The 18,787-nt window shown below is 44.2% G+C and overlaps 1 protein-coding gene across 4 annotated transcripts in view; it reads left to right on the forward strand.

The window, feature by feature from the left end:
• TRAF3IP2 (TRAF3 interacting protein 2) overlaps nt 1–18,787 on the forward strand; it is a 100,681-nt gene that overhangs the window by 19,234 nt on the left and 62,660 nt on the right. For all 4 annotated transcript variants that reach the window (XR_003681484.2, XM_028494539.2, XM_007109885.4 and 1 more), the window contains 5 exons: nt 5,173–5,365; nt 8,711–8,889; nt 10,939–11,027; nt 14,715–14,783; nt 15,869–15,985. Coding sequence is in view for 3 of the 4 variants with exons in the window: in XM_028494539.2 (XP_028350340.1) it covers nt 5,173–5,365; nt 8,711–8,889; nt 10,939–11,027; nt 14,715–14,783; nt 15,869–15,985 (647 nt within the window). In the remaining variant the exon portion in view is untranslated. The remainder of the gene's footprint in view (nt 1–5,172; nt 5,366–8,710; nt 8,890–10,938; nt 11,028–14,714; nt 14,784–15,868; nt 15,986–18,787) is intronic.

Genomic DNA, 18,787 nt, shown 5'->3' on the forward strand with positions numbered 1-18,787 from the left:
AAAAAAAAAAAAAAATTCCAAGTGGTCAAAGCCCAGTAACACGAAGACCATGTGTACTCAGGCCAAGAGGATCATAAGATTGACAAGTAACATACAGTTCTGGGCACCTATTCATGATGTGCAAGATTTTATTTTTGTTTTGTGATTAACACTGCGTCAGAATCTAGGAGTTACTGTGCTAACAAGTCACTTGTCTATCACATTCTACAGAATGCACTCTCTTGATGGAATTTTAGGCATGAGGACAAGTCATTGGGGGAGATATTTTAGGCAGTGATTCTTAAGTCTACCATGTAGCTGGCTGCTGGCTTGCATGCCTCTCTTACTCACGCACTGAGTGTGGGTTTGTGTTTCCAAACAAACATCCACAGACACACAGATTTCTTCTTTCTCTCTCCATTTATTTTGAGCTACTAAGGAGAACTATAACCTATTTATTTCTATTCACTGCCTGCCTAGCCATAGAGGTTCAATAATATTTGTTGAATGAACAAAAAGAAATCTGTTCCCTACTTCCTGGGAAAAGGAGTGATTCCCTAATCATGAGTAGAGACTTTGTGATATCAAGCCTTGGAAAGGCCATCTTTACTTGTCTAAGGGGAGAGCAGAGGAAAGAAAGGAGGTCTATGAGATTTGGAAACAGACCTTGTTCACTCATTTATCAAATTATTCAACAAGTATTTGCCCAGTTCTCTGCTAGGCACTGGGTGTGCAGGGGTGAATACAACACACATGGTCCTGTCTTTGTGGAGTTCACAGTCTACTGGAGGTAAGTCTATAGATAAGAAGAAATTGGCAAACAGAATAACAAAGTGTACGTGTTATAAAGGAAATGGCCAGGTGTTAGAACAGACATTAATAGGATGGTGAGAGGAGGCCTCTTTGAGTAGGACACATGTGAGCTGAAATCTAAAGGAAAAGAAGGTCCAGGAAGCAAGGAGTTTGGTGTAGTTAATGTACCAAAAGCAAGCAAGTGGGGCTGGAGCAGGGTGAGCAGGGAGAGAATGATATGCTAGAAAATGAAGGAGGCAAGGACTGTGATAAGGAATTTGGATTTTTTTCTAAGTTAAACTTCTTCTTTAGGAAAACAAAAAATTGAACTCTATAATCCTGAATAAGGAACTTAGAACAGTACATGGCATGTAAAAAGTACTCGATAAATGTTAGCCATTATATATATAGTACCCAGCTAAACTAGCAAGCCTTGGTCAAAATAGTGGAACAAAACTATCAAAATTTGAGCGATGAAAAGACATTCATTTACCCAACAAATACAGATTTTATTTCACAACTTTTCCACACAACCAGCCAAATTCCAGACAAAACCAGTCAAGTTCCACTTACAAAAAGAAAACCTTGGGTTTCCCTGGTGGCACAGTGGTTAAGAATACGTGCCAATGCAGGGGACACGGGTTCAAGCCCTGGTCCAGGAAGATCCCACATCCCGTGGAGCAACTAAGCCCGTGCAGCACAACTACTGAGCCCTCGTGCCACAACTACAGAAGCCCGCAAGCCTAGAGCCCGTGCTCCGCAACAAGAGAAGCCACCGCAATGAGAAGCCCACGCACCGCATCGAAGAGTAGTCCCACTTGCTGCAACTAGAGAAAGCCCACGCACAGCAACGAAGATCCAATGCAGCCAAAAATAAATAAATAAAATAAATTTATTTTAAAAAAAGAAAATCTTATTTTTGATTGACCCTCTGATAGTCAATATTTCTTTGCTTTAACAATCAAAGGACAGCATAGAGAACTATATTGTCAGTAGCCTAATTTCAAAAATAGATGAGGTGGATCATTTTCATCTGCTCACACAAACCAGTGTAAGTTTTTATCACAGGTGGCCATTTCAGAAATGAGAGTTACAGCTAATCAAACACTTAGCCCACATGCCTTAGTGATTTTAATGACATGATTGGTTGCTATGAGACAATAACCTGTTGTGTGAGGAATAATCTGTTAGAAATCATATGTCCTTGATTCAAAGGCTTTTGATGAACAGCAGTAACATCCGCCTTCTGGAAAAGAAACAAACCCTATGATTAGAGCTTGGTAGTCCTTTTAAAGCAAATAAAACCTTATTAGCCACTTTTTAATGGATATGGGAAACAAGAATGGCTCTAAACATTAAAAACTTTCAAGGCCACTGGCAGCTTTGCTCCTCTTCTCCTTGTCTTCCTTCTTCCAACTTCCAAAGGAGACACTGAAAAATACCCCAAATGGATAGCAGATGAGACATAGACAGTCTAGAAGACCCAATACCTAGCGGGCAGATTGTGCAGTGCTCCATGGCTTCGCTTGTGTGCGTGTGTGAAGTTGGCTTTGTAACTCTTCAGTCTTCATTCATTCATTTATTGAGCATCCCCTGGGTGTCGGCACTGTGCCTGGAGATGTGGTGGCAAACAGACACAGTTCATGCTTTCACAGAGCTTAGAGTCTCGTAGGGAAGGCAGGTAACAAGTTGACAAGTAAGAGTCATGCTTACTTATACAAACATGATAAGCGTTAGGAAGAAAATAAAAATAGGGAGATGGGATTTGAACAGGTGAATTCACTGGTGAACAGGTGATATCTGAGCTGAGCTCTGAATGTCGAGATGTCGATCTGTAAAGACACAGGGCAAAACATTCTGGGCAGAGGGGATGGCAGACTCAGGGTCCCAGAGGTGGGATACTAGCTTGGGGCGTTCAAGAAGAAGAAAGACAGCCAGGATAGCTGGGGCTTGGTAAGCAGAGTATAGTAGGAGATAATATCAAGGAGGGCAGAGACCCAATCATGCAAGGTGGATTTTAAATGCAATGGGAACTCTCTGGAGGGTGGTATCTATAGCTGGTTTTGTAAATGGTCCACTCATACAAGACTCACCTAAGAACATGGCTGGCCTAGTGACCTGATAGCAGTGGCACTTTTTACCCTGTTCTAGCTGGGGAAAAGAGCAGCAGGAGAGACCAGCCCTGTAACCCTGAAACTCCAACTGGTGAGCTGAATCCCTTGGAATGTGTCTGACCTGCCCCAGGAAGGCTGTAAAAACAAAACCTCGGTGGTCTATCTTGTTCTAGACCATAGGGGGCTCTGTGGTCCTGTCTCCCCATTCTTAGAGATGCCTTCCATGTCCTGGTCTTTATCAGCCAAGGGGCTGGGATAGACCCAGTCAGATCCTTTTATCCTCCTCCCTTTCCTTAAGCCCCTAATATCATAACCAGGCCTAAGCAATAGCAGGGCAAGGGTCACGGTCAGGGCCAGGAGACAACCTGGGTTAAGAGGGGTGTGGTCAGTTTTGCCAAAGGAAGCAGGACAGGAAGGACCTAGCTGATGTCACAGGTCAGAGCAGACAATAGACTAAATCCAGGGATTCTGACCATGCTGGAGAGACTGGCTTGGGCACATTTCCAGGGTCACTCAGCCAAGTTTCCTGAGTCCAGACAGTGGGGCCACACTAGTGAAGTGAATACACATATTATTTGTCTTCTGTACTTGAGGCCAATAGTCCCCTAGATGTTCCCATGAAAACTTCAGTGGTTCCTGACTACTTACCAAACTAGGAATAAAGTTCTTAACCACATTCTCGCTCTCCACATTCTGGTTCCAACCTTCTTTATCTGTTACTTTCTTGCTCACTTCCTAGTTTTATTTCACTTTACATCCTGGCATGTATCCTACCTACATAGCAGGCAAATTGGTTATTATTTATATAATCAGAAAAAGAATAAAGACCAATAAATATCTTTGGAAAACCAAGGTTCTTTCTTGCTCTAACTAGCTATGCCTCCTCCATCATCCAAGTTGTTATTTGGGCAGAGGTGGCAATGCCTGGATTACCAGGATGTGCTCATGGTTCATTTTGCAGGGTGATCCACTTGGCTCTCTCCATTCCCTCTCCAAGGTAGGCCCACCCCTAAGATATATCAGAGCTCTCAGATTTCCCACACCTGAGCCCCTTTGGGCCTGCACAGTTCCCCCAGAGCCTTCCTCTCCCACCCTTCCTGGGTTCCCTTGCAGCCCTCCTCTGACTTTCACTTCTCTTCTCTCACCTGGTCAGGCAGGTTGCCCTTCTTCCTTTGGGACTCTGCTACTCCTGGGCCTGGCTCGGACCAACTTTCTCCTAGGTTACAAATTCATATAAATCACTGCCAGGCCTGGCTTTGCTCTGAGACTGCCCTCTTCTAACTGCCCTGGCCCCAGGTGCACATAGCCTTTAGCAACAGAGGACTGAGAAAGTTGGGAGGTGTTGCCAACTGGTTGGCTACTTCCCAGAGGTATGAGCCAAGTTTTCATTCATTTACTTCTTCTTGAGCGATTGGTGTGTGAGTGTGTGTGTGTGTGTGTGTGTGTGTGTGTGTGTGTCCAGGGAAGGAAAAGAGCAAGTAGTGATTCTGTGTCTATCCTGAGGATAATTTCTCCTAGCCTTGGGTTCTAAAAACTTGGGGAATTATGGTAGGAATAGTGGTGATCTGGGCCCCTTGGGATGTATCTCATCTGCCCCAGGAAGGCTGTAACAGCAAAACCTGGGCAGTATATCTTGTCCTAGACCAAAGGGGTCTCTGTGGTCCTACCTCCCCATTCTTAGAGATGCCCTCCAAGTCCTGATCTTTATCAGCCAGGCAGCTGGAATAGGCTCAGTTTGGATTATTTTAAGCATCTTATTTAAATAGGGGCCTATGTGGAGCTTTGTGCTTTCCAATTAGAACACCAAACTCATGATTTCACAGACTTTTTTTTTTTTTTTTTTGTGGTACGCGGGCCTCTAACTGTTGTGGCCTCTCCCGTTGCGGAGCACAGGTCCGGACGCACAGGCTCAGTGGCAATGGCTCACGGGCCCAGCCGCTCCACGGCATGTGGGATCTTCCTGGACCAGGGCACAAACCCGTGTCCCCTGCATCGGCAGGCGAAACCCGTGTCCCCTGCATTGGCAGGCGGACTCTCAACCACTGCGCCACCAGGGAAGCCCCGCAGACGTTTATGTTTAGGAAAAAAAATAAAAACAATGACTCAATTTCATGAAAGCAATCAAGTAAATAATAGTACAGAAATATGACAAACATCTTAGAGGTGGTAAATGTTATCCGGAACCTTCAGCTGGTATCAGGACAAAAATTTGCACTGAGCTTACCTCTCCTTTCACACAAAGGAGCTAGGGTCAGCCTTCCGTTTTCTTTGCTGTCTTTACCTGCAGATGGCCATGAGTACCCTCAAGCAGCCTACCAGCAAGTGATCCAGCCGGCTCTACCTGGGCAGGCCCCACCTGGAGCCAGTGTGAGAGGCCTGCATCCTGTGCAGAAGGTTGTCCTGAACTATCCCAGCCCCTGGGACCAAGAGGAGAGGCCTCCACAAAGAGACTACTCCTCCCTAGGGCTCCTGAGGGATCAGTAAGTATGATGGGGCCAAATTTCAAACAGTTCTAACATGAAAAAGAATGATGCCAATGCAATCAAAATGTATCTAAACTCTCTGTTGGTTTGCTACCCAGGCTGCTGACCAAGTCACACACTGGAACGCCCCACATAGTCTTTTCAGGTCAGGAGGAAAGGGAAACTGGTTGATAAGAATCTCTTTACCAGACACATAAAGCCACTGGTGACTAGTCAAAATGCTCTTGAAGGAAAGGCTCTTAAGATGCTAAGTCACACCTGCTTCTTTTACTTTCAGATCCCCTGGCCTTTTAGCCCACGAAATAGGTTTTTATTTTTACTATGACTGACTTCCAAAGCTATGAAGTTCTTTTTTATATCCCTAGTTTCTACACCTGTTTAAGACCATTTCTTACTTTGAAATTTTAAATTCAATTCGTTCTTAATAGAAATTTAAAATAACCTGTTATTTTATTTTGTAATAAAAGAATTCACACGTGTTGAACACCATTATTAGGTCTTTCCGATACTTCTTCCAGAAAAACAATTTTGGTTTTTCTTGACTTTAATTGTTTAATTGTCTAATTTAATTGTCTAATCCTTTAATCATATTTCTCTTCATTGTTCTTTTTTAAATAAATTTATTTATTTATTTATTTATTTATTTATTTATTTATTTTTGGCTGTGTTGGGTCTTCGTTGCTGCATGTGGGCTTTCTCTAGTTGTGGCGAGCGGGGGCTACTCTTTGTTGCGGTGCTTGGGCTTCTCATTGCAGTGGCTTCTCTTGTGGAGCACGGGCTCTAGGCACACAGGCTCAGTAGTTGTGGCTCGTGGGTTCTAGAGCGCAGGCTCAGTAGTTGTGGTGCACGGGCTTAGTTGCTCCGTGGGATGTAGGATATTCCCGACCAGGGCTCAAACCCCTGTCCCCTGCATAGGCAGGCAGATTCTTAACCACTGCACCACCAGGGAAGCCCCATTGTTTTCTTTTGACTCTTCAAGTTTTCTTTTTCTCTTAATTTATAGATCTAAAATATACGGAAACAACTCATGTAAATGGAGCTTCCTAATTTATGACAAAATTGGAAAGAGAGTAGATAAACTGTTTGCTCTTGCTCAAGCACGACTTTTATATACCACTCAGAGTAAATCTATATTCTGTTTTGAGAAAGGAATGAGATATGAAGGTCCTATTAAAGCAGTTTTTTTCAGAAATAGAGAAATCGGTAATCAGCTCAAAAAGTTTATTGAAAGAAAAAAGCCCACTCTATTTACAATGGCAGATAAGGCACATCTGCCTTTCCTCTTCACTCAAAAGCCGACAAGCCCTCAGATTTTCTTTGCAGACAGATGCCGTATTTTTTTAAAAACAAAATTGCATGGAATTTATATAATGGAATTAAGTAATGATTTACAGCCAGATAAGCACTCTTGCAGAAAAAATATCTAAAATTCCAAGAAAACAAACAAAATTTAAGCATCTTTATGTTTAGTGTTGAATAGGAGAGGCAATAGTAATTTTTAAATTAAACTTTTATTTTGAAATAATTTTAGATATACAGAAGAATAGCAAATGTAGTACAGAGTAACTGCTTTTGTAACAACAATTTAAGCCTGCTATGGTCTCCTTGGATTTATTTTATCATTTTAAGATAATAAAAAATAAGTACAGGTAATGAAGCTAATTCTTCTCTTACTGGTCTTTTGAAAGAGAACCTTAATACAGAAAATTTACTCTGTCATTACTCTCCATGATATTGTTTTATATGAAAGTTTTTGCATATTATCAAGGCCTTAACATTGCTTTGTCAAATGAGCAACCGTCTTTTATAACAACTAAGCAACTTTGGGTACAAAGGCATTTAATGCAAAAAAGAATATGGAACTGGATCCCCATTAGATGAAGGCATATTTTGTAAAATTTTTTTCTATATTAATATAAAATAAAAATAATTTCCTCAAACATTCACAATTAGAAATATAATATAGTTGAGATTCTGTATAATTTTATTTTAAATCTTGTTACATAGGACTTTCAGAATTTTTTTAATACTCTTTTGGGTAAAAATATGAAATCATAAGCAACAATCTAGGCATATATGCACAGATTTTATATTCAAAACTTTTGTAAAATTTAGAATATAAAACAATTTCAAACATAACAAATAACAAACATTCCTATTCCCACTACCTAGGTTTTTTAAAATGTTAACAATGCCACATTTACTTCATATTTTTTTGAAGAAATAAAACATTACAGACAGTTTTAGTCTCCATATCAGTTAGAATTCAGTTACAGAAAACAGAAACAACTGTAGCTATTGTAAACAGAAGGGATTTAATATAGGGAATTGGGTACTTAACGACATTGTTAGAGGTTGGAGGAACGAGTTTTAGGCTGGGCTTCCAGGAATGATCCCAGAGCAACGTCACAGAACAGGAGACCAAAGAGGCTGCTTCCTCTGGCATGGTCAGAGAGGCGGAGGGTCAGAAAGCCACCATGGTGCTCTCCATTCTAGGCCATGCTGCCACAGCACAATCCAGAATCCGGAAGCTGCCACCACCTCAGCTACTGGAAACATTTTGTTCCTGCTAGGTCTGCACTGGCAAAAAAAAGGATGCCCATGCCCTGCCCTTGACACTGTAAAGCTGTAACAGGACACTGGGATGCCTCCTGATGAACTCGGCACCTCATGACAGACAGCCCTTAACAACAGAGACCATAGAAGTGGCAGAAGCATGGCCTCCATTTCCGTCTACCTTCCAAATCTCACACGAGTGCATCTGGTTGTTCCTCTCAGCAGACTGTTCATGGGAATATTTTGGTGACCAAAATAATAATAAAGATGCCATATAATAACATGGTACAAACCTCTTTAAAGGGTCTTCAAAATCAGATGCTCATTCGTATATTAACATAGGTACTTTTAAACCTACATGGTCTTTTCTATCTTTTGAGATATAATTAAACGTTATCTATCGTGAGCTAAAAGTAGTCTTTTTATCAGAATGCCTAACGTCGAACCTTGTATGTCACCCATTGTATTACTTTCTTTTGTTGGTGATCTTGTCTGACCTGTACCTGAGACTTTATCTTCCCCATTAGACAGTCCTTAAATCGAGAAATCAAATCCTGCTTCCCTCTTTGACCCCTAGCACAGGCCCTTTCAAATGGCAGCCAGCCAAATTGCTCATTGACCAAAATCTCTGCAGAAAAAAACCTTGTCCTTCTGGGTCAGGAAAGAAATGGAGGCAGAGGAGAGAGATAGCTCACTGGTATTTCCCATAGTCATTAAAGGCTTTCTGTCCCCCTAGATTTGTGTTTATAAAACATGAACATTTACTGTGAATGTATTCCTTTCCAGGGGCCGGCTTTATAACCAGCCACCTCATAGAGCTGGTGCTCTTGAGGGGTCCTTGGAGTGTCCTGCAGAGTTGAGACCGCAGGGTCCCCAGACTCCATCCCCAGCTGCTATCCCTAGACCCCCAAGTAACCCTCCAGCCAGAGGAACTCTGAAAACAAGCAATTTGCCAGAAGAACTGCGTAAGTTGTTTGTGATGTTGTTTTTTCCTTCTTGTGAGGTCTTATGCTTTAAGAGTACTTGATGATTATTCATCCATAATCTTGGATATCTCTCACATACTACACAGTGAAATGAAATTTCCTTTTTTGCTTTTTGTTAAAAAAGTAACCAGCATTTTGTAGGACTGTTTGTAGTGATTCTGACCCTACCTGCAATACTCACAAAGTGCTTAACGACTAGATTTTCTTCAACATGTACTCCAACAACAAATGACCCCCACGCTTTTTCCCTCTTCTAAATGATGCTCTTGAGTGGACTTGTCCCTGGATAGATTGATTCGATGTCCATGTGGTATTGGCCAGGGATCCAGCGTCTCACCATAAATTAGCAGCAGCCTTCAAGAACGAGGTCATTTCCTGTAGGAATAAGCAATCTTGTTTGGAAAAAACAGTCTCACATTCTCCATACTGCTTTACAACCAAATGCAAACTAAGCCTTTTATTTAAAGAAACATTCGACTAAGTGTCAGGTGATGATGCTTTTTCCACATTTTGCAGCCAGAACCAGAAATGTTGAAATATCACCAAAATGTTCTCATATTAAGGTCTGTCAGGACAGTAAGTTCCAGGAATCTTAAGAAAACAGTCACTACTTGTGAAATTGTTATATTCTCTTGTGCTTGCTGGAATTCTAATAAGCCCTTTCCAAATCTAGCCACTGCTTTGAACCAAACTTAAAATTAAGTCCTTTGCATTTGTTAATTCCAACTGGGGGAATCGATGCTCTTTGGTCATTTAAGGCTCTGAAAGATTTCTATGACAATGATCTATTGTTGTTTTTTATTAAAAATTTTTGTTTTAATCTTCTTAAAATCTTAGACATTTAAATTTCGAGCATTTCTGGAGAATGGAAGATGTTAGGATATAGTCTGAGTGTCAGTTTTTAGACCATATTTATCTTACCATAACCTATAAAGGGAGTCCTAAAATTCTTACAGAGGAATTGGTTGAATATTAGGTGTCGAGAAGAAAATAGAGTGCCATCAATATGCCTGGCTGCTTAAATGATTCAATATGACCATTGAACATACTTCCATTTGAGAGGTGTGCTTCAAAAAACAAGAGCCTAAGCGTAGATAGGTAGGTTCTCTCCAACCCCCGCTTTCTTCTCTACCCTCTGCCCCAGGGCTTTCTGAGATGTAGCCAGTTGATTCCAGACTAAACGCCAACACAGAGAGATTATTCATCTACCACATTAACACGCTAGCCATATAATTTACCCAAGCCTTTAGCCTGGGAAAACCCTGTTTCTCACCCTGACTGGGTTAGGCTTATGGGCACAATCCCATCTGCTGCTCTAGGCTGACTCAGGGAGAAGCAAGGGAGTCAATGATGCTGGACCTGCCAGAGGCTGGCTCTCTCCTTCAAGCTGCTGAAGTTCTTAGTAACATTTCTGAGCTGCGCTTTAGTCTACTCCAACTTCCTGGCCTTTCCCCCACCAGTGAGGGGAGGAAAGGAAGGAGGGGGAGGAGGGGGAGGAGAACTACTTTCTGCCTCTCCTCTCTTGCTCTTGTCAAGTTCAGGGCAGCGGGAGAGCATCATGAGATCAAAAGAGGACCCTGCTGGGTGGCCCCTTAGCAGGGCTCAACTTCCTAGCCTGCTGTGAGAGTATTTTGTGGGCACAGAGCCAAGTGTCTCTAATATACCAGGGGTGGCCTGATCTTAAGGCCCCGCAGGTTCTGGGTGATGGATTTTTTTGTTAACGCATCATGTGGTTTTTCAGAAGACCTCCTCTGCTTGTCTCAGCCTGCCAGAACTCTCTCTCCTTTCCATGCACTCTGAGCAGTCTGCATTCCCTTGGACAGAAACCCCTGCCCCTTTGGGCCAGCAGATCCGTGTCCCGAGGACAGCAATTCACCCTGCTGTAGCCATAAGCCCTTAGACCACTCCCATCCTGAGGCTTCCCTTCATTATTCTAGAAGGACTAACGACATTGCATACACTTTTCAAGTGTGGTTTAGAATAGAATAATTTGACTATTTTCTAATATATGTGAAAAATCTCTCTTAGGGAAAGTCTTTATCACTTATTCTATGGACACGGCCATGGAGGTGGTGAAATTTGTGAATTTTTTGTTGGTAAATGGCTTCCAAACTGCAGTAAGTATTTTATCCAAAGAGAAGACTAAACTGTTAAAGTGAGTATAATGAAAAGAAAAACAAGAAAAATTATAAAGAGCTGTTGATGTTTTAAGCTATGTTATTTGATTTACGTGATTATGAACTAAATGCTTATGGATTTAGGTAATTCTTTTCTAGAGTTTAAACTATCCAAAGTCTCCAGCATGTTTTTCCTGCATGCCTTTTGAGCGACCCTGAGTGCCTCCGAATAGCCAGAGCAGCGTAAACGCTGAGCATGTATGCAGCTGGCGCCCGGCCTGAAGAAAACGCCAGGCTCTCGCTGCACTTGGCCTCTTTGCCCATCCTCGCCAATCATGCCCGCTTTGGTTATGCTTCCTGTGGTACAGGAGGCTGCAGGCTTCACCAGGTCACCTACTCATCTTACAAGGTCCTTTTGTTCTGCACTGGGTTGTGAGGTTTGCAGTGGAGACCCCTGAAGCCTGGGGGACCCGCTGTGCGAAGCTGCTGGTCCACACTTTGCTGCAGCAGCAATGCTTCTGGGCAGGGAGGTACCTGGCCAGGTTCTCGGCTGGTCTAGGCTAGTTCAGGAAGGTAGACGCCCCAGCCCTGCAGTTCACTGTGATCTTAGCCTCAGAAATCTCAGGAAGCACATGTTCCTCAAGTCCCCTGCAGTGCTTTGAAAAGCTCAGCTTAAACCCATGTAAGTTTTCCTTAGGATAAATAGAGAACCACAGGAGGCTACTTGGAGGACTGGCTTTCCTCAAACGCTGAGGTCGCTTCTCTTCCTTCCCAGAGACCTCCTCTGGGTATTTAGGGACAGTCAATTCTCAAGAGTGGTGAAAAATTAAGGGAAATATCTACAAATAGGAATGTTGAAGGATAAAGTGTAAATTTTGACATTTAGTAGCTAAATGTCAATTTTAAAGATTATTTAGCATTTCTGACACAAGTTTTATTCAAATTTTTTCTTCAGTCTATAATTATTTTTAAATGGAAGTATGTGAAAGTTGTTAAAATTATACACTTTATACACTCCAACTTCATGACTATATAAATATATGACTATATAGAGACCAACATTTAGGTTTCTCATTTCTGGGGTAAGAAACACTGTGGCAGCCATGATATAAAATCAAATTACAAGACATAAGGCCAACATTTCAGAAAAGATCTTGCTTTTGGTCCTTGCCAAATAAGCATACTGATTGTCTCTGGAGAAGAGGACAGGTTTTTGTTACCTTAACAATCAGGAGCTGCTTAGGCCGAGTTTAAATTTGTCCTTGATCCTCATCACTATGAAGCCTGTGGTAGAATCCCATAGCCCCATCCTGGACAGCTGAGTTACTATATTGATACATCAAGATCCCCTCAGTGGAGAAAAATAAACTTAATGGGTAATTTAATAAAGGGACAATTTTCAAAGTTCTAGGTGAGTTTTAGGGAATCCACAGGGAATAAATAGTTCAATATCCCAGGACTAGCAAAAGCAGGAGTGCCTACCACCCTGAGGTCTAAAGAGGCAAGGGAACAGTGACGCCTGCAACCTGAAGGGGGTGCTGTATTGGCCTGCCAGGGCTGCCACAGAGTACCACAGGTGGGGGAGCTTAAACAACAGTCGTTTATTTCCTCACAGTTGTGGAGGCTAGTAGCGTAAGATCAAGGTGTCAGCAGGGTTGCTTTCATTCTGAGGTGTTTTCCTTGGCTTGTAGATGGCCATCTTCTCCCTGTGTCTTCACCTGGTCTTTCTCTGGTCTTTCTTTATAATCTCGTCTTATAAGGGCACCAGTCATATTGGATCAGGGTCCACCCATAAGACCCCATTTTACTTTAATCACCTTTTTAAAGGCCCTATCTCCAAATACAGTCACAGTCTGAGGCACTGGGGGTTAAGACATATGTTGAGACACACGAATTTGGAGGGACGCGATTCAGCTCATAATAGTGGCTGGGTGGAAAAGTTGGTTTGACAGGAGCTGTGGATTTTCGTAGAGACCTGGAGAGACAAATGGAAGATCTCCAGCACATCGTGCCACCCAGAATGTCCACCTCCATAGCAAGGAAGGATTTAGGTGCTGGGGTAATAATAAGAATGACCATTTATTGAGTACTTACTTCATGTCTGGCATTTTGATATGCCTTTTCCACACTAACTCATTTTAATCCTCACAACCACCCTAGGAAGTAGGTTTATTAACCACATATTACAAATGAAAATATTAAGACTTAGAGAGTTTCGGGAATGTTTCCAAAGTCATGCAAGTGGGAAGGGCAGGAGCCAAGAGGAAAGCCTAGCTGCCTGTGTCTTCTCAGCCCTGACATCACATTGCTTCTCTCTCGTAGAACAGAAATGGATAATTGGTACAACCTCGGAGAGCTGCAGAAGCTCTCTCAAGATTACCTAATGTAGCCACTGGCCATCGGACATTTTAAAGCAGGAATCGTCCAGACCAAAAGGAAAGCCATTCCATTTTTGATGTTCCATCAGTTAAAAAGAAAAGCATTCTGAACTCATATTTGTACTATACGTATCTGAGTTTGGTGTACACAAGGCAGGCTCTTGTTCCATAGGAAGCTTAGAACCAGGTTGAAGAGATAAGACAGACATCAATAAGACATTCAGTAAATGAAAGAATGCTATAATAATGTGTTCGTTGTCCAGTACCACCAGTGGTCACAAAGAGGTAGAGTTCATTAAGGTGAGGAGAAGGAAGTCAGTGTGTGAGGCAGATTCACAGAGCAGGGGTCTTGCACTGTGCTTTTAGGGTGCAGGGGACACCAGTGTGGGGGGTAAAGTAGACAGAACACGTGTGGAAAAGAGAGGTAAGCCTGGATCATGGGTGGCACAGAAGCTGGCTGCATGGCTGGGACTTGACTTGACTGGCCCTAAATGGCGGCATAACGTTTAGGACCATTGATCTGGGGGCAGTGTAACTGAATCACATAACCCCTCTTCAAGGACACTCTCCTTGTATTACCCATTTCCGTATAGAATCCCTCTTTCCAACCAAGAGCACCTTGTGCACAAACACACTACCCTCTGACTGCAGAACAAGGCTGAGCCCAAGAAAGGCCTTCTTATTTAGTCTCCTGTAAAACAGAAAATAACTGGTTTTTCTCCCCTTCGAAGGCTTGATATTTAATACCAGTCTTTTCAAGGCCCAGGCTTTCTACTTCTTGACATTCGTCATAAACCTTTTCCCCACCATCTCAGTAATTGTTTTCGTGACTGTTTCTTGGACTTGTTTCAAGTTTCATGCAATCCTTTCTAAATATATAGATCGAAACTGGACATAATACCATAATAATGACCTGGCTAATGCAAGCAAAGTACCATATCGTATCTCAGTACGCGCATACTACGCATCCATTAAAATGCTCCAGAATCATGTTTGCCTTCCAAATTACAGACAGATATATATATATGCGCGTATGTGGCTGGCTTACATGCACCTGGTGGTCTACTATATCTCTCAGATTTTTAAAACATAATTACGAATACTAAATACTCAAAATGCCTACTAATCTTGAAATAGGAAACATTTTAAGAAAATTGTATCTTGATTTTTACATGTACAGGCTCCTCCTTGCAAAAAGCATTAGTGACTTTTTCAGTCTTAAATATATAGAGCCTCTTGTGCTTTTTCTTGCTTTGCATCTAGACAGAGCTTCTCATTAAGAGTCACTTTCCACATCTTTTTCTTGTAGATTGACATATTTGAGGATAGAATCCGAGGCATTGATATCATTAAGTGGATGGAACGCTACCTTAGGGATGTAAGTACATTCCAAAATTCTGAACTTGTTTTCTGGTGAGAAAGACAATTAGCTTGTGGAGTTATTTTATCAAAGAAGCACTGGCATACCCACCAAGGGCAAAGCTGACAAAGTCCCAACAAAGCTTCCCTTGTTGGCAGCCGTGCAAAGACTTGGAAAGGAAGGATGGGGTCACCCTCCTGGACATGCACAGGCAGGAAATAACTGTCGAACCAGACACAGGTGGTTGATAACAATCAGAGCAAACAATTTTTTGACCAGAATAGGAAAGGAGGAAATGAAGGCGGGGAGTGGGGAGGGAGCAGCAGAATTCAATTGAATCTGAGGCCACCCCAAATGTTTTGTGGGATCAGGCTGAAGAGGTTTCCAGGGCAGCCTCACAGGCCGTGCAGCACATTGCCCACACACACCCCCAGCCCCCGACGCCCCCTCACAGCCTTGTGATTTGTTTTCCACTGACAGAATCTATACCGACCACTGGGACACTTTGTGCTTTAACAAGATAGAAATTGATTGCTGCCAGCCTGTCCGTGTCGGCCGCCTCTTTCGGAGGGAGCGGTGGGGGACAGAGTCTCAGCAGGCTGGGGTTTTGAGGCTTTTCCTTTTGTCTGCAGCCTGATGTTTGCTTTGTGCTGAAGGGTCTGCTCCTCGGCCAGCAGGGCAGTCAAGGGTGCAGTAACTGACAGCTTAGATCCTGCTGCCTGAGGGAGGGGGTTTTCATCGTTGCCGTTGCAGAGCCATTTTGCCACAATGCAGAGTCACTTAGTGATTCCGGTTTTCATTAGACATTTATTAGCGATGGTTGTAGAAATCGGTGGGCAGAACCGCATCCATTTAGGAGAGCCGGAGCCATTCGCTCTTGGTGTTTGAAGGGAGCTAGGGAGGGAGACAGAGGGGAGGAGGGGAGGCGGAAGTCCGCCTAGGCTGGGGCAGTGCCTTTCACTTTCTGCGGATGGAGGCCGGCCCTCCATCCTGCAGCGTATCAGAGAAGGCTCACAGTCCTGCTGGCCGGTTTCCAGCCTGCCTTCACCAAATGGACCACACTCCACACTTCCATAAACATGCTTTCTCCCTCTCATTAACAGAAGACAGTGATGATAATTGTAGCAATCAGCCCCAAATACAAACAGGATGTGGAAGGTGCTGAGTCACAGCTGGACGAGGATGAGCATGGCTTACATACTAAGTACATTCATCGAATGGTGAGTGAGGAAACCACAGCACCTCGCCGGCCCTGGGCCCTCGGAGTCAGGCTCTTTCTTCTGTGAAGGCCTGTCCTTCACCAGAGACCAACTGAGGAAGGCTGGCTGATGGGTGAACAACCCCCGCAGGAGAGGCGGGTGTTGGTTCCCGCTCCGCATACCTTTGGGACCTGGGGCAAGACCTCACATCTCTGGGACTCGGTGTACGTCTCAGTAACAGGGAGATTAATCTGTGATCTCTAAGTTCCAAGATTCTGGAAAGCAGTGCTTCACTGGCTTGGTTGTTTATCAACAAATGTGAAGCCTGGGGGGTGCGGTGAGGTGGCGGGAGACAGGGCCCTGAGGGGAGTGGGCTCCTGCATCTGTGTCCTGTTCTGTCCCCTGCCTTTTCAGAGAGCCAGAGTAGCGCAGCCAAAAGGACACCACCTGTTGTGTCAAAGAGACTGTTCAAATCTAGCTTCCTCCTGCACAGGCTGTGTGACCACCGGCCAAAGGCTTAAACCTCTTTGTGCCTCCATGTCCCTATTCAGAAAATGGGTCACTAACACTGTGTTGTTGTGAAGATGGATGAAATAATGTCTGTGGAGCATATGGCACAGATCAGATGCTCGGTCAAGGGAAGGGATGGTTCTAGCTCATGATATATGAGCTACACCTGAACTATGGGGGCCTGGTCAAACTAAAACCAGGGGGAGACATTTATAGGAAGTTCGACTTACTCAGCATCTGACAGAACATTCTGGCTGAAAGTATCACCAGCTTTGGAACTGGCTGTGTTACGGGCAAGCAGCCTCCCTGCTTTCCATGACCGTATAGACCCTGTGGAGACGGTGCCTGCTTGACTAGGATGCCGGGCTAGACTTGTGACTGTCACACTCTCCTGTAGAGTCCCTCCAGGTGCCCATATGTGCTGGGGCCTCTGAGCCTCCCACCCCACCCAGAGCTGTCTGCCTTTCTCAGGCTGGTTTACCAAGGATTCTGAGACTTAAAAAGGCTTGAAACTCACTGGTCTAGAACTAGTAAGCTCCATTTCAGCTCGAACATTCCACAAGGGGGGAAGGCACCTGGAATGGGCATAAAAGGTCACTGATTAAGACAGGAAGATGGGGCAGGAAGCAGACATGACCCAGATGGAATAAGTAAGCAGCACCAGGCAGGAGGCAGTCAGGCGGTCGAGGACATGCAGCTTCACCTCAGGGGAGGCGGACTGAAATCCAGATCTGTTCTGTGGGTGGGGAGCACCGGAAAAAGGCAGGCTGGCTGGGTGGGTGTTCGCCATCTGGGTCTTCAGGGTCTCTGGCTCCTCTTCTACCAAGTGCCGACCACTTATTTGAGCTCAGAACCAACCCAAAGCAAAAGCCGAGGCAAGGTAGGGAGGTCAGAGAGTGAGGCCAAGGAGTCAGGAGATAAGTATCCCTCCTATTCCATTCTTACCCAGCCTGACAGACCCTGGTGGGGCCCAGGAAAGCCACCCTTTCTGCCCTAAAAGGTCATGGCTGGATCTGGGTGCTGCTACCCCTTGGCTGTCTGCATGGCCCCGAAGCACTCATCTCTAGGAACTGCCAGTCCTGGAGCCGACAGCTCTTGTGTGTGAAGGGCTCCAGGTCCTGTCGAGCTCTGCTGGTGTGTGGTGACGCCAGGCAGTAATAGGCAGCTGAACCTCAGGGCTTTTCTGACGGTGCCCAGCCATGAACCAGACTGTCCCCAGACTTGGTTTCTTGGGGCAACGATGTCTCGGGCCCTTCCTCATCACTGGAGGGGTCGAAGAGGCCAGCTGCAGAAGTGCCTTCCTGCCCACCTGGCTGACTTCCTGGTCCCCTCCAGGCAGCAGGAAACTCCAGGACAGAGGGAGTGAAGAGGTACCCATGAGTAACCGCATCATACAGCCAACGGCTCCCAGAAGGCCCATCTCTGGAAATATAAGAGATAATAAAAAGGCACCACCGCCGGGGTAGCCTAGTGGACAAGCAAAATTGTACAGTATGCAGTGTCCTGGAAGTCAGGGACTAAATCCAGTTCTTCACTTTTAACTTACAAGCCCTACACCCTTCCTCTCACTTGTTTGTACTCGTGTGGTTGGTGCTTTTAGATGCACCTCACTCGGGCCATTTTAAAATATGCCTTTGGTGTCGTCTTCTGATTTTTAATGTGAGATGGCTCTGAGAAGACACCTCATGGAAGATTTGTGTGTGTTGTGACTGTGTGTGTGTGTGTGTGTGTGTGTGTGTGTATGAGTGTAAGAGTGAGTGTCTATGAGGCTGTTTCTATGGTGATTTCAGTCATCACCACCGTCACTTTCTTCTCTGTTCTGTTTTTATTCCCATGCATGGTGAAGACTTCTCAGTTATAAAAATCAGTTGGAAGATGAGATAGTTGGGAACACATAATTCCTCATCTCCTTTGTCATCAGATGACTGAAAGCTTGGTGCTGGCTACAGGATTTGGAAGGCTCTAACTCCTCTCACATTGAAAATTCTGGTTTTGATAGAGTTCTCGGCAGCTAAATCTTGCAGGGCCTCCACAGTGTCAGAGCAAATTGGAAGTGGTGTGGGAAACCCAAAGCTTGGCAGACAGAGCTTTCCTCATTGACCTCCTAGCCTCACCTCCCTTGCCCTCCCTTGCCCTCCCTTGCCCTCCTTTGCCCTCCTGTGCTCTGGCCTCAACGCATTACTAGCTGGTCCCAACCCCACAAACATTCCTTCACACCTCCAGACATTTGCTCATGCTGTTTCCTCTGCTGAGAATGTTCTTCCCCTCCCCCCATTTTCCCTGCCTGACCAAATTCTTTTTTTTTTTTTTTTT

This window comes from Physeter macrocephalus, chromosome 10, assembly GCF_002837175.3.
Source record: "Physeter macrocephalus isolate SW-GA chromosome 10, ASM283717v5, whole genome shotgun sequence".
Classification (NCBI taxonomy): Eukaryota; Metazoa; Chordata; class Mammalia; order Artiodactyla; family Physeteridae; genus Physeter; species Physeter macrocephalus.